At 43.4% G+C, this 14,922-nt stretch overlaps 1 protein-coding gene across 4 annotated transcripts in view; it reads left to right on the forward strand.

Moving 5' to 3' along the window:
• The first annotated feature begins 3,816 nt into the window (after window positions 1-3,816).
• PDGFA (platelet derived growth factor subunit A) overlaps window positions 3,817-14,922 on the forward strand; it is a 30,491-nt gene continuing 19,385 nt past the window's right edge. The window contains exons 1-3 of one of the 4 annotated variants that reach the window (XM_072120475.1): window positions 3,817-4,522; window positions 6,700-6,796; window positions 14,228-14,338. In XM_072120475.1, coding sequence (XP_071976576.1) covers window positions 4,460-4,522; window positions 6,700-6,796; window positions 14,228-14,338 — 271 coding nt within the window. In that variant the 5' untranslated portion in view covers window positions 3,817-4,459. The remainder of the gene's footprint in view (window positions 4,523-6,699; window positions 6,797-14,227; window positions 14,339-14,922) is intronic. The other 3 variants (XM_072120476.1, XM_072120477.1, XM_072120478.1) reach the window with 3 other exon arrangements.

Raw genomic sequence — 14,922 nt, forward strand, 5'->3', positions numbered from 1 at the left:
GCCCACCTGATACCTATAAAGTGTATATAGTGTATATGAAGCCCCCCTGATACCTATAAATTGTATATAGTGTATATGAAGCCCCCAATACCTATAAAGTGTATATAGTGTATATGAACCCCCCTGATACCTATAAATTGTATATAGTGTATATGAAGCCCCCGATACCTATAAAGTGTATATAGTGTATATAAAGCCCACCTGATACCTATAAAGTGTATATAGTGTCTATGAAGCCCCCAATACCTATAAATTGTATATAGTGTATATGAAGCCCCTTATACCTATAAAGTGTATATAAAGCCCACCTGATACCTATAAATTGTATATAGTGTATTTGAAGCCCCCCTGATACTTATAAAGTGTATATAGTGTATATGAAGCCCCCGATACCTATAAAGTGTATATAGTGTATATGAAGCCCCCGATACCTATAAAGTGTATATAGTGTATATGAAGCCCCCGATACTTATAAAGTGTATATAGTATATATGAAGCCCCCGATACCTATAAAGTGTATATAGTGTCTATGAAGCCCCCCTGATACTTATAAAGTGTATATAGTGTCTATGAAGCCCCCCTGATACTTATAAAGTGTATATAGTGTATATAAAGCCCCCTATACTTTTAAAGGGGGGGATATCCAAATCTATGTCCCATCTATCTATATCCTAATCTCCTTTCCATTAATGTACAGCAGGTGATTTTTTTGCCTTAATATGGCTCCCACTATCATTCACATGACTCAAGAAGCGCTGCTCGGTCGCTGTATGCTTAGTGGTGATGTCAGGTACTGCAGCAGTGTCTCATAGACTAGAATGGGCTATTGCTGCAGTACCTAAACCCACCACTACAACTAGTATGGCGCGTGAGCTCCATAGCTCCCAATACGTAACGGTGGTGCTCAGCGAGGGTCTCTATAGAGCATCTCCTTATATTCCTGTATACAGGTGATGACTATTCTGCAGTCTCGCTGTGATTTCCATCTCTCGCTGACTGTCTCAGGGATATGTTTACATGTGTCTCGCTGGAAATAGAATCCCATTAAAAATCGGAACTTTAATATCATCTGGAAGGAAGCCCATACAGATAAGAGCCGGCTCCCGCTGTGACCTAATGGCCTTTCCTGAGACAGGGGGATTGATTTCCCGTGCCTTTACCACAATACCATTTGATTTCTCTGTGCCAGGCTGCTGGCATGGGTTACACAAAGTGCAGGACGCCTTCTTATAGGAACCTATAGGATACGACTGTATATATACGAGGGGCCTATCCTGAGTGCTGCTCAGAGCCCTCCGAGGAAACCTCAGCACTCTATTCCAGGAGGCTGGCATCACTCTAGTGTGGCACCCACCTCCTTGTCCGACAGCGCCAGTTTACCAGTGGTACAGCAAAACTTAGGGCAACTGAGATCACAATGTTTGGGGGTCAACCTATTTAATGCCCATTAGTAGATACAGGGTTCCCTAAGTGTTTCCTCCTATATATATGGTAGTATTAAAGAGGCACCCAGCTATTAAGCCAGTTACAGCTCCACCCATATCCATGAACTGTTCGCCTGAATTAGCTGCAATACCAGATACCGCCACCGACAAGAGTGGCGCTGTTTCTGGGGAAAAGATTCTTTCAGGTGCAGATTTATTCCAAATACCAATCCAGTCTAAAATGTTGTAAAAAAACATGGATCTATTCTTATACATCATCCTTCAATAATTCCGCATAGGGAATCTCCCATCAAAATCCATCATGATAAACCCTGGGACATTACTCATAGATCCAGGCACTGTGACCGTATTATATTTGTTATACATGGTCTCCTTCCTGATAAAATCAACTTTTAAAATCATTTGAATGGGTCAAGAGGACTCTGAGGGGCGTTACCAGAGCCCCTCCATACTTCAGCTTCAGAGGCTGTTACACTGTACAGGAGAACTGCTCCCTCAGCACTTCCCCACTTTCTCTGCCTGATGTAACCTCACAACACGAAGAGGCTCTGGTAACAACCCCTCCCCAGAACACTTCTTCCTCATTTGCATAATTTTAATAGTTGATTTTAGAAGGAATAATAACAAATATAAGAAGATTAAGGCACACCCGGACACCATTGCCATCTCATTCATTGTGGGTCACCGTAGTTGGTTCCATCATCCAGACTCATGGCATCTCCTACCCATGTGCCAGCACTACGTATCCCCAGACAACCTCATGGAATAATCACAGATTTGGCGCAGATCCATACGTGCCTTTAATAAGTTCTAGACTTTGGAATGGAGTAAAGATCATTCAGATACAACGTAAATGTCATCAATGATTATTAGGTATTAAAGGTGTTATACATGATAGGAAAATCCTCTCTACTGATCGGAATGGAAGTGCAATACCGAGGAGAACCTGCGGACAGGTGTGGCGCTGTTTTTGGAGCAAACAAGTCATTTTTTGATGTATAAAGCGATTACTGGAATCGCCTCATAGTGTGATCTAATAATACAGCAGGGAAGCTCAGATAATTATAGCCGGGCTCCCGGGACCTGCGCTCCTTCTATTATACATACCTGGAGGCTCCGCAGAAGGTGATCCCTTACTAGACCTGTCATGGTAAACAGTCAGGCTCCATGATGTTATGGCTGCACTTTACCTATATCTCGTATCTCTAGCCATATAAACCCACCTGATCCCTCTATACATTATAGCTCAGTGACAGGCAGGCAGGCAGTATATACATTATAGTGACAGGCAGGCAGGCAGTATATACGTTATAGTGGCAGGCAGGCAGGCAGTATATACACGTTATAGTGACAGGCAGGCAGGCAGTATATACACGTTATAGTGACAGGCAGGCAGTATATACACGTTATAGTGACAGGCAGGCAGTATATACACTATAGTGGCAGGCAGGCAGGCAGGCAGTATATACACTATAGTGGCAGGCAAGCAGTATATACACTATAGTGACAGGCAGGCAGGCAGTATATACATTATAGTGGCAGGCAGGCAGTATATACACTATAGTGGCAGGCAGGCAGGCAGTATATACACTATAGTGGCAGGCAGGCAGTATATACACGTTATAGTGACAGGCAGGCAGTATATACACGTTATAGTGACAGGCAGGCAGTATATACACGTTATAGTGACAGGCAGGCAGTATATAGACTATAGTGGCAGGCAGGCAGGCAGTATATACACTATAGTGGCAGGCAGGCAGTATATACACTATAGTGGCAGGCAGGCAGTATATACACTATAGTGACAGGCAGGCAGTATATACACTATAGTGGCAGGCAGGCAGTATATACACTATAGTGGCAGGCAGGCAGTATATACACTATAGTGGCAGGCAGGCAGTATATACACTATAGTGACAGGCAGGCAGTATATACACTATAGTGGCAGGCAGGCAGTATATACACTATAGTGACAGGCAGGCAGTATATACACTATAGTGACAGGCAGGCAGTATATACACTATAGTGGCAGGCAGGCAGTATATACACTATAGTGACAGTCAGGCAGTATATACACTATAGTGACAGGCAGGCAGTATATACACTATAGTGACAGGCAGGCAGTATATACACTATAGTGGCAGGCAGGCAGTATATACACTATAGTGACAGGCAGGCAGTATATACACTATAGTGGCAGGCAGGCAGTATATAAATTATAGTGACAGGCAGGCAGGCAGGCAGTATATACACTATAGTGGCAGGCAGGCAGTGTTGGCTCGGAGAACCTGCCCACTACTTGGCTGTTTGTGGTCGTGTTGCTTAGTACAGGAGAGGGGGCGGTACAGGGGAGGCTGGCAATGCTATAATCTCTTGCTCCAGATTATTTCACTCTCCCAACAGCAGAGAGCTGTGAGCAGCTGACATCCCCAGGAGTTACTCGTCCACCCTCCTCCTGCTGCTGCTGCTGCTTCCTCACCCTGGGATTTAAACCATTTTCCATCCAGGTGGAGCTCCAGGGATCTGCTGCCTCATTGACCACCAAGCAGAAGACCTGACAAGATCTCAGTCTTTGGAAACTTGGTTTCTTTGGCTTCTTCCTCTGAGACAGACCCAGTGCTTGCTGCCTTTGTGCATTTAATGATTGGGAAGGGAGGGGGCACATAGGAGCTCCATGCAGACAGGTGATGGGCGTTTCAGTGGAGATCTAGAGCTTCCTCCTTGGGCTTTTATGTTGGTCTGATCAGTGCACAACATGCAGACCCTCAGCCTCATTGCCTGGTAAAGATCAACCCATCTGCAAAAAAAAAAAAGGGGGTGAAAGAGCAGGTTGGTCTTCTTGGTCTTGGAGAACCCACCCAACCCCTCAGAAGGTCCAGCAGATCCAATACATTTGGTGGGGTGTTGATCCCCCTCTAAGGGATGGTACTGACTCCCCCAGACACAGGAGCAGTTCTGCAGCTCCTACATCAAGACATTGCATTGTCATTCAGTAATAAGTGCAGCAGAACGCAATGAAGAGCTGGGCTTGGATTTGGCTTCTAGGCGTCTGCTACCTGTCTTCTTCATCCTGCGAGGTAGGTCTTCATATTCTCCATATGTTCTGTGTGCAGAGAACCTTGTATGTATATAGCATTTTGTGCAGATCCTACATTGCCTGCCATCCAGCAGCACTAAGGGCAGGGCTGGAAAGACCTACAGAGCTGATCCATTTACTCGCAGCAGCCTCAGATCTTGAGGAGCTTCTTGTCATAACCATGCTGCAAGTCACCTGCACTTGAGCAAGTTGCACCGTAAAGTCTAACCAACAACTGATCACTTATATGACCACCAACACCCCCATTACCATATCAAACATGGAATGTCACCATGGGCGCTTGTATGTTGAAGAACACTTTGGCCAAAAATTCTCCACCCTTTGTAGACCAACCGTGGAGCCAAGAATATCAATTCTTTATCATTTACTCACCAAATGAGCCTCAATCTAGCTAATATGCTTGCATCTAATGTGTGTGGTCACCTTTAAGACCATGATTGACGGTTCTGTATCCCAGGAGGTTCTGCAGCAGATGACAGCTGCCTCCCGAGAGGTTCTGGCGCAGGTTTTTCTGCATTGGCCTCCCATGGTGTCTCTAATAATGAAATCACAGAAGTGCTATATTGATCTATGGAGTGCACACCATTGACTAGTGCAGTGAACCACATTCTGAGTCCATGCCTAGACAAGATTGAGGCATGTTCCAGCACATTGGGCTCCTAAATGCTATTTTCCTTCCCTTCCTTCCTATACGCTACGATGTGCAAGGCCCTACACATGTGCTCTGATGCTATAGGTTCTTCCTGAGCACATCTGTCTGGGGTATACTGCCTCCTAGTATAAAAGTTCCTAAGCTATAATTAATGTGGATTTGTAGGATCCTAGTGGAAAAAAAATGAAGCAAAATCTCATTGCATTGCAGTTTTTACTCCATAGAGGAGCAGGGGCTGGGGTATTGGTCATGTGTGCTCTTGCCACGGAAGGCAGAAAAAAGAATCTTCAAGATCAAGTTCAAAGATTTTAGTTTTTGTTATGTTTATAGAAAAGTTACATTTGTATCAATATTGTTTCCTGAGCTGTTTCCTTTCCTATGGCACGATGGGTGTTCTCCAGCACAGACAGGAGTCTTTTGCACATCCATAGCATGTGGGGCACAGCTGGTAAAGTTTTGGCTAGTGTAATAGGTAGCCGTGGGCTTGTAGGGGAGGAGGGGGATTCCTATGCTGATGCATTACAGTGCAGAGATTCACGACTTCTTCTTCTTCTCCACCTTGAAGAGATAGAGACTTGGGCTGCAGGTTGTAGATACTTGTCTGGAACTAACCCCCTCCACCACAGTACAAAAAAAACCCCCAAACCTCTCTCATTGTTGACTTCACGGCTAAATGGAAGCAGTTACCTGCCTGTGGGCTTTCCTCAAAGAGTTTTGTTTCCCGCAGCCGCTGCATGTGGTGATCTTCAAAGCCCCTACTTGTTTCTTTCATACAATCCTACTACAGGTTGAACTAACTAAACCGTGGAACCACTTCAAAACCTGTGCATAGAAGGGGGTGGCCGTCTCCGATTGTCTCACCCTATAAAAGATTGTGTCTCCAAGGGGTTAAAATTGCGACTATTGACCAAAGAGCTAACAATCTACTGGCTCCATTACATATAAACACGGATCCTGAGTGTTAGTGGCGCGTGCCTAGGCCGTGGACTGTATATTTCCGTCTCTGCCGCGTGCCCTTTGGCTATAGAGTGGGACACAATGAGCTGATTTTCCATTTCTTGCCTTTATGTCTTGCTTTCCAGACTGCTGACATGCTCCCTTAGAGAAAACACAGACACCTTTTTTTTTTTTCTCTCTTTGCAAGTCTAGTTTACAAGTGGCTGAATGATTTCTAGTCCTCCTAGTCTCCTGCTAGTAACATGGGCAGGGAAAAAAATGACATTCGGTGACAAGTTTGAGAATGTGAGGTGGGTGCAAAGGTAACTCGGGTCACCGATAAGGAACAAATAAGACGCCATTGTGCGGTGGAAGGAAATGTGACATTGAGAATGAGATGTTAGGCCTGTGCTGTGTGTGACACTAGTGTCCCTCTGTGCTGGAGGTGCTCAGTACTAAGGGAGGATCCGGCATGTGCGCTGTACGTTATATAGTGGGAGTGGATTATCATTGGGAAGTGTCTATGTACTGTATTTTTTTAAATGTCTTTCTTCCCTGGCTGCATTAAGGAAGCAGAGTTCCCCCAGGAGCTGATCGAGAGACTGGCTCACAGCGAAATCCACAACATCCGTGACCTACAGCGCCTCCTGGAGATTGATTCCGTAGGTAAATTCGATTTTTCCTTTTTTTTTTGTACCTTCTCCCGTTTTATCTGCTGATTTTTCAGGATGTTGTTACCCCGATCACTTGTCAATGGTTAAATGAGAAGAAGAAAGGTCATATTCCAGGCCAATAAATAGCAGCGGAGCTATTGATAAACTAACCAGGGCTGGTAATGAGTGGGTGTGACGAGACTCTCTAGGGGCAATGGGAGAGGTTGGTGTAAGAGGTGACCTGGGTTCATGTTCATTGCCTGGTCCCAGAAGAGCAGAGGCCGAGATGATGATAATAATAATAATTCGGGAAGTAGCTTAGTCATTGTGTGTTCACAGCCCATCTGTTGCTATCAGAATGGAAATGTCATACAATTGTGTCTATGGACGTTCCAAAATTTTTTTTTACTCGGAGGGGCAACTTGTATCCATGTGTCACAAATAGCGAAAACTGGATTCGGGAAAATTGGCGGCTGGTAACGTATGCCAGTTTCCAGGATTTTTTCCATATTACTATTTCGGAAGATGGTTACACAGATAACTGTTACTTGTTCTTGGGTCGGATTCACATTGTGCAGTTTTTGATACGTTTTATGTTTCTTTAACCAGAGTTCTAATGATAACAAAAGTTTTCATTTTTGTTGTTGATCCGGCCTTTGTTTGCTTTGTAGCACGGTTTAGGTACGGAGCCTCGTACACAGAAAATTGGCCCTGAATATTTGTAAAAATATATTTTTAGCATGACTTTGATTACTGGGAATAATGGTTCTCCTATCTTGGTCAAGAACCTAGGAAGTGGTGGACCAAGGATATTAATTTACGGGATAGCTGCCTATAGGTGGCACCAGAGAGACAGTTTTCTTTTGTCGGATAGCTAATTTGCATATTTTTCAATGACTGATGCATTTCTCAAGAAAAAAAATTAATGTTATATAAAATTGTCATTGTAGACTAAGCAGTCTCTTTATGACCTTTGGGGGATTTTTTTTTCTGGGATTTTGTAGATGAGCTTGGATCAATTTATAGATTCCACTATTAAGTTTCAATTTACACGAATGTGTAGAGTTTGGTGTGATGAAATTTTTTATTTTGGCACTAAAGCTTTGGGCTGCCGGGTTCAGAACGGGTAGCCTGGTAGCCAACATGAGTTGGGTTAAAATCCATTTGACAGGGGTAAAAGTTCAGTACTTTTCTCCTACACATTGAACTTTCTGATCATTTGGTGGTGTGACTCTAAGACGTTCCAATCACTTGGTGGTGTGATGCTCAAACCTTCCTACCCTCGGTGCTGTGTCCCTCGAATCTTCCGGTCTTCCGCTGCTGTGTCCCTCAAACCTTCCGGTCCCCGGGTGCTGTGTCCCTCGAACCTTCCGGTCCCCGGGTGCTGTGTCCCTCGAACCTTCCGGTCCCCGGGTGCTGTGTCCCTCGAACCTTCCGGTCCCCGGGTGCTGTGTCCCTCGAACCTTCCGGTCCCCGGGTGCTGTGTCCCTCGAACCTTCCGGTCCCCGGGTGCTGTGTCCCTCGAACCTTCCGGTCCCCGGGTGCTGTGTCCCTCGAACCTTCCGGTCCCCGGGTGCTGTGTCCCTCGAACCTTCCGGTCCCCGGGTGCTGTGTCCCTCGAACCTTCCGGTCCCCGGGTGCTGTGTCCCTCGAACCTTCCGGTCCCCGGGTGCTGTGTCCCTCGAACCTTCCGGTCCCCGGGTGCTGTGTCCCTCGAACCTTCCGGTCCCCGGGTGCTGTGTCCCTCGAACCTTCCGTTCTCCCGCTGCTGTGTCCCTCGAACCTTCCGGTCTCCCGCTGCTGTGTCCCTCGAACCTTCCGGTCTCCCGCTGCTGTGTCCCTCGAATCTTCCGCTCCTTCAGTGCTGTGTCCTTCACACCTGGGAAGCCCAACTTGATTTGTGTTTACATTGGCTTTACGATTATCATGGTAGAACTTATTGTGCTCCACAAGTCTCCAACAACTTTTTAGAAAACTTCAGCGCACCCGATGTGTTGCAAAATTTATAATGATGAGTTACATTTTGGGAAAACACCCACCGCTTTTGTAATATAATTACCAAATATCCCTTATAAAGCCTTAGGGAAGAAATGCAATAATTGTTCCAATTATCTTGGATTATGTGGCACCAGATATTTTTGTAGCCTTCTACCTGTTGACAGGAATTTTTTTTTTTCTCTCTCTGTTTCTCCTCTTTTGTGAGCTATAACCCAGAGAGGAAGATTATGCCTGGTGGTGAAAAGATGCCTGACAATAGCCGTGTTATGATGGTGTCTCTAATGAATAGGGAAGACTCTTTGATAACATCGGGGTGGTAGCTTCTGTTGAGTGCATGCCTTTAGCAATTTTGAGTCTGCGTTGCGTTTGAAGTCGTGTTGGGACCTCCTAACTTTGGCCATAGTCATAAATAATAAAAAGCAATTATTTGTAGGGTATTAAACAAATCAGTGGTGCAGGATCAGAGAGCCTGTTGTAACAAGACTGCAAGGCTAATTTCCCTTGGATCCACACAATTGTCTAGCGGGGTTGTAGGACACAGAGAGCTGCTCGCCTCATTCACACATCCTTTACTGAGGGCATAATTGCAGGTCTATTTATATAGGCCAGGTTTTCTGCTTCACAACCTCCCTTTTGCCGCTGAGCTTTGAGCAGGTAATGAAGCACCGCGGTCCCAGACAGCTGATTGTGCAGGTTTTAAGATAAAAGGAGCTTTTATCTTGAAAGGAGGAAAATAATGCTGAACTTCCAATTGAAGATGCCAATAGTTCTCCATCTGGATGGTACTAACATGCAGATGGTGACGTACATCTGTGATCTGAGTGATGGACTTCATGTATTGACATATTCCAGGGCGATGTCCGTAAGATGAAGTCCCTGGCCCAAATACATCATCTGCACCATGACCCACAACCCTAATTTATTGTTTATACTACCGGTAATGGGAATAGTCGCCTTGTAGACCTCCTAAGGCACCTTTATAACCTTTTCATGTTATGGCCTTAGTGATGTCTTTGAAGGGTAGCTGGTTGTATTTTTTTTATATTGGATTATGACGGTCTCGAATTGAGGTTCCTTGGGCTCGCCAGATAAAATGGGGCCATCAACCCATTGGAAATAGACTCTAGCAGACCCTGGGGATTATTATAAAAATAGAGCCTGCACTCAATGGTAGATCTTCTGGAGGTGAGACATGGACTTTGTTTTATAAACTGTCCTGACTTGTTATTCTTGGTATCTTGGGTAAGAACAGGCAGCCAGCTTGACTTGGTTTCAAATGCATTTTCTGCTATGGGCAAAAGTTCAGAACTTATTTTCTCCTACTCATTGAACCTTCAGATTCCTTCGTGGTGTGTCCCTAAGACCTTCTTGTTCCATGATGGTTTGTCCGTAAGATGTTCTCAACTCTTGGTGGGGGTCCTTGAAACCTTCTGGTCCCTTGGTGGCTTCTCCGTAAGACGTTCTCATGCCCTGGTGGCATGTCCTTCAAACCTTCTGGTCCCTTGGTGGCTTGTCCGTAAAACGTTCTCATCCCCTGGTGGCGTGTCCTTCAAACCTTCTGGTTCCTTGGTGCCTTGTTCGTAAGACGTTCTCATCCCTTGGTGGTGCGTCCCTCAAACCTTCTTGTTATCTTGGGTAGCATAAAACAATTTAATTATTATTGAGAAAATCTGGAAATTGATAAAAAGGAAATTTTATGTTCTGATTGTATATAGGGAACCTTCTCTCATTGTGTGATTTATTCATGAGGATGGATCCTGTCTGCATCTGAGATGCTCCGTGCAAGGGTGGAATCTGAAATATTTGATATAATCAGTATAGCAAAAATTCTTATAATCTGGTGATATTGAGATCTATATATAATATGTATAAGGGCCTTATTGCTACAGATACACAGACCCCATATATAGTAAAAACTTCATAAAAGATGTATGTTACAGTGTCTCCTCCTAGTGGAGAACATTAAAACTAAATGAAATCAAAAGTGCTGCATAATGCACCATATATGATAAATTATACCAAAAACCCAAGCCTTTTCGTTCTAAGATAAGGCCCACACGACACCAAATACTATACTTAAAACTTTTTATTGCTCTAAGTGTTATTTTAATAATTATTTTCTATCGTGAGGCCATGGGGGGGAGTTGGCTGTGTCATGGCATGGAACTGTTTAGTTTTTAAGACTTTGACCTTCTAAAGTTTGTCATAACTCTATAAATGTGGTCTTAAAACCTTATCATGCAGCAATTTGAACCTGAGCCGAGGAAGCGAGTGACATTTTTATCCGCTGCAAAAATAAAGTGACAGAAGGGGCAGGAAGAGATTTGGTTGGGACGTTCTATATACAGAACATAATTGTACAAGAGAAATGAGGACCGGCTAAAATAACTCTACATCCAGCGGATATGCTGAGCCAGTGACCAGGGAAAGGTGTCTCTGGTGACTGAAATGCTTCATGTCATCACGTCTCGAAGGAAATGTTACCCTGGAATAGATTGTAGCTTTGGATGGAGAATTTGGGGGGTTGATAATGGGACAAATTATATAATAGACTTGGTCCTAATTCATATGATGGAGTTTATTGTAGGACCATCCCAATTCTTTGTTCATGAACAGATTGAAAGACTAAAACCAAAAATGTGCTTAAAGGTTTAACTCAAAATAGAATATTCGAGAGGGGTCCCTAATCATGTCGGGAGCTGCACCCATAGTGATGAACCTTAACAAGTGGAGAGGGTAATAAATTATTGTATAACTACTAGTTTCTATTATGTGAAAACCTCCCTTCGAATGGTGTGTCTGTTTCTTATAACAACCAGTCACAGCCCAGCTCTCATATCCTACTCCGTTCTGAAATAATGAAAGTCGTCCTGTGATTGGTTGCTATGATTTTTCACTATGGAGAGTTAAAACTACTCTACATAGCAACCTATCCCTGTGCTGATTAATTAACCGCAAGTTGTGAAATAAAGGCCTCATTGTGATTGGTTCTTGATTGATTTTTTTTTTTTTTTTTTTTTTTTTTTGTAAAAGCAGTTTGAGAAAAAGTGGAACTCTGGTTGGTTGCTTTGAGTCATAATGATAATTCGGGGCCCCCTAGTGCAGGATGTTTCTTTTTCACAGCACTCCCAACTTTAGGCAAGTTGCGTATGTGTAGGGGATGGGAGGCGGGCTGTCACAGGACCCTCTTGGACCAATATGTTTCCTCCTTGGACCATGGGACTTCACTTGACATAAGAAATGATAGCCCATGGTACAAGTAGGCCAATCTTTGCACATTGGTCTTCACACTTTAGGTCTTCAGCAGACCTTCCTTGATCAGTGTTGGACCTGATCCTTAGGCCCAACAGAGGAAATTAATCTAGGGGCCCACTCTTCATCTTCCCCAAGTAAATAGTTTTCTGCTGGTCCCTTGGGGTTCAGTATTGGGTTGAACCAGGCCCACCGGATGATCCTCTGGTACTCTGGTGGGCCAATTTGAGAACTGGAGCAGAGTATTCTTTTTGCCAATTCTGCATTGGCCTCCAACAGAGTTTTCCATAATTCTTTAAAATCTCCTTTAATTTGCGGTTTGGGGTCAAGAACTACCCTCTTGAAAACCACTTTGGGCATTGCATTACTTTATCTTGAAGTATTTAATTTAACATTATCCTATAGTTACATGAATGCGGGACATCTTACCGAGATGTCTATTGTATCTAGTAGCGGGGAATAAAAAAAAATTGGCTTTGCCTTCTCTAGATCTGATTTACATGAAAATAATGTGCATATTTTGTTCCCTGTTGGTCGACGGGAGTTATTGTGAATTCAATCATGTTTTGTCTACCCGGACCCATAGATCAATGTGAGGCGACTCCATTCTGGGCTTCTGAAAATGTAATTGCCTTTTTTTGGCAGATGTTGAAACGAATGCCAATACCTTGTCATTCCACGTAGGAGCAACTTATCCTCATGCGTTTACTTGGCGCGGCTCCATTTTGCCATTTTGTTGGTAATGATCAAGTTGCATTTTCAGATACATTACGGAACAAAACAGAACTAATTGTCGTATATTTTATCCATTCTCTAAACATTGTCAGTACATCAGGGCATAAAAAATTTAAGTGAAACTATTTGGGTCCTTGCCACAAAACCATTCTAAATTAACTTCTGGCAATGTCTTGCCCCTCACCTCCCAGAGAGTCTAGAAGAGAATCAGATATGTAGAATATGGAAACAATGAACGTGGGATCAAAGGTTTTTATGTCGGGTTAATGACGGAGATGTATGTTGCCTGCAGTAATTGTAGGTTTTGTGCGGCAAGGAATGTGGAATAGTAAAAATGGAGATCGAGAATTTTACTAGACGTTCTAATGGAGGGTTCATAAATTAGTCAAAAATAATAAAATAAAAAATGACACTTGAGTAGGTTTCACATCATATTAAATACCTGGGGCCCTCCAGACATTGCAAAAATATAACCCCCCCCAACACACACAGGCTGGTGTGGTTGTAGTTTCTCAATGGCCATATTCTCTTAAGTTGTTGCCTATGGAGAAGAGTGGTCATCTCTGGAAGGAAGCATCTATGTTTTTGTAACTTCATACAATTTTTTAGCTTCTAGGCTAGAACATTTGTTTTGAGGCTAGTTTTAAATTAAGTTTCCACCTCCATCAACTCCAAACTCCTTGAATCCTTTCTTATATCACAACAGTTGGAATATTTTTCTCTAGTTCCTACCGTTCCCGAGCAAACAACTGGACACCACCTGCTTGACCGTAGAGAACCTTGTCAGCATATTAGTTTCCAGGAATGTTGGGCCCTAGAGCCAAAAAGAAAATTGCACCAGAATTGGAAGGTCCACATCTTCAAAAAGTTGTAGTTGGTGGAGGTGGATCATGGAAGAAGAATTTCCTTCAACCATCTGCCATACCATGGGTCAAGCTTCCACTGCTGATACAGCCCCAGGTGTAGAGATAAAAAAGAGAGATTTTTGGCACCGTGTTTGAGCTGCTATTTTGGCCCAGAGTTGATACATTTTATTCTGGAATCAAAATAGTCTAAACCACTCATGTAAGAGTTGGTTATTTGTATACCCAGTTCTGAAGGGTCTGTAGTTGTCAGAGACCTGGTTGGGCAGGACAAGTAATCTGCATCAGAGCAGTTGAGGTGGGACGAGGAAGTAGAGACCAGAATGCTAGAAAGTTATTTCCATCCAGTGTAGCTTTCATTAAACTCTATGAAATGTCTGCAGTTGAGTTGCGCTGTAGATGCTTGAAAAAGTTGCAATAGGCCTAGGCTATAACATCTGGTGCGCCTTGAGCAGCAGTCCATCCATACCATCTTTCTTGTCCATCTGTTTTATGCTGTCGTAGACCTGATACTGACCTTTTTATAGATTAAAATGTATAAAACCTTTTTATATATTACATTTTTTTCTCAATCTCTTTTCTGCCTTTCCTTTTAGCGTCTGATGCTACATCGGGAGGAAACGTAAAAGCGCAGTCTCACAGCTTCTATCACAATAAACATGTTCAAGAGAAGAGGTCTGCGCCTGTTCGCAGGAAGCGAAGCATTGGTGAGATAATTTTTTTAAAATGTTCTTTTTTTTTTTCGTTGGATTTATAAATTGGTAATCTGGGCTAACGATGGCTGCAACTGCTTGTCTGGGCTACCAGTACAGAAGTTACAGTCCCTACCAGGCACGGCTGTTTTATGCCGTTTCCGTAACTCTGCCCATCTCCGGGGAGTTAAAACTGGGCCTTTCTCATCTCGGCTATGAAGTTTCTCCAACTAAAATTTGTTTTTATGCGATGCTGATTTCATATCCATGGCATAGACCACTTAGAAGTGTTTTTAATAAACTTTATTGTAATATTATTTTTAACCAATTCTGCCCAATATTATTGTCCATGTTTCTTTTTTATGGTACTTTCTTTTTGAACTTTGGGTGTAATAGATATGGAAAACATGGTGAATGTATGTGCCGGAGCTAGCCTTGACTTCCCTTGTGTGACTATTGAAGCCATATCCTAGCTCTGCCCTTCAGAACTTTTTTTTTATCCCGGGAGCTAATTGTCTGTTTTCAGTTCTCCGAGGCACAATTCAATGCGGAGGTTGTCTGGAGAGATGGCCTTGGAGATGATTCAGGAAGAGTGATTA

This window comes from Engystomops pustulosus, chromosome 8 (genome assembly GCF_040894005.1).
Source record: "Engystomops pustulosus chromosome 8, aEngPut4.maternal, whole genome shotgun sequence".
NCBI lineage: Eukaryota > Metazoa > Chordata > Amphibia > Anura > Leptodactylidae > Engystomops > Engystomops pustulosus.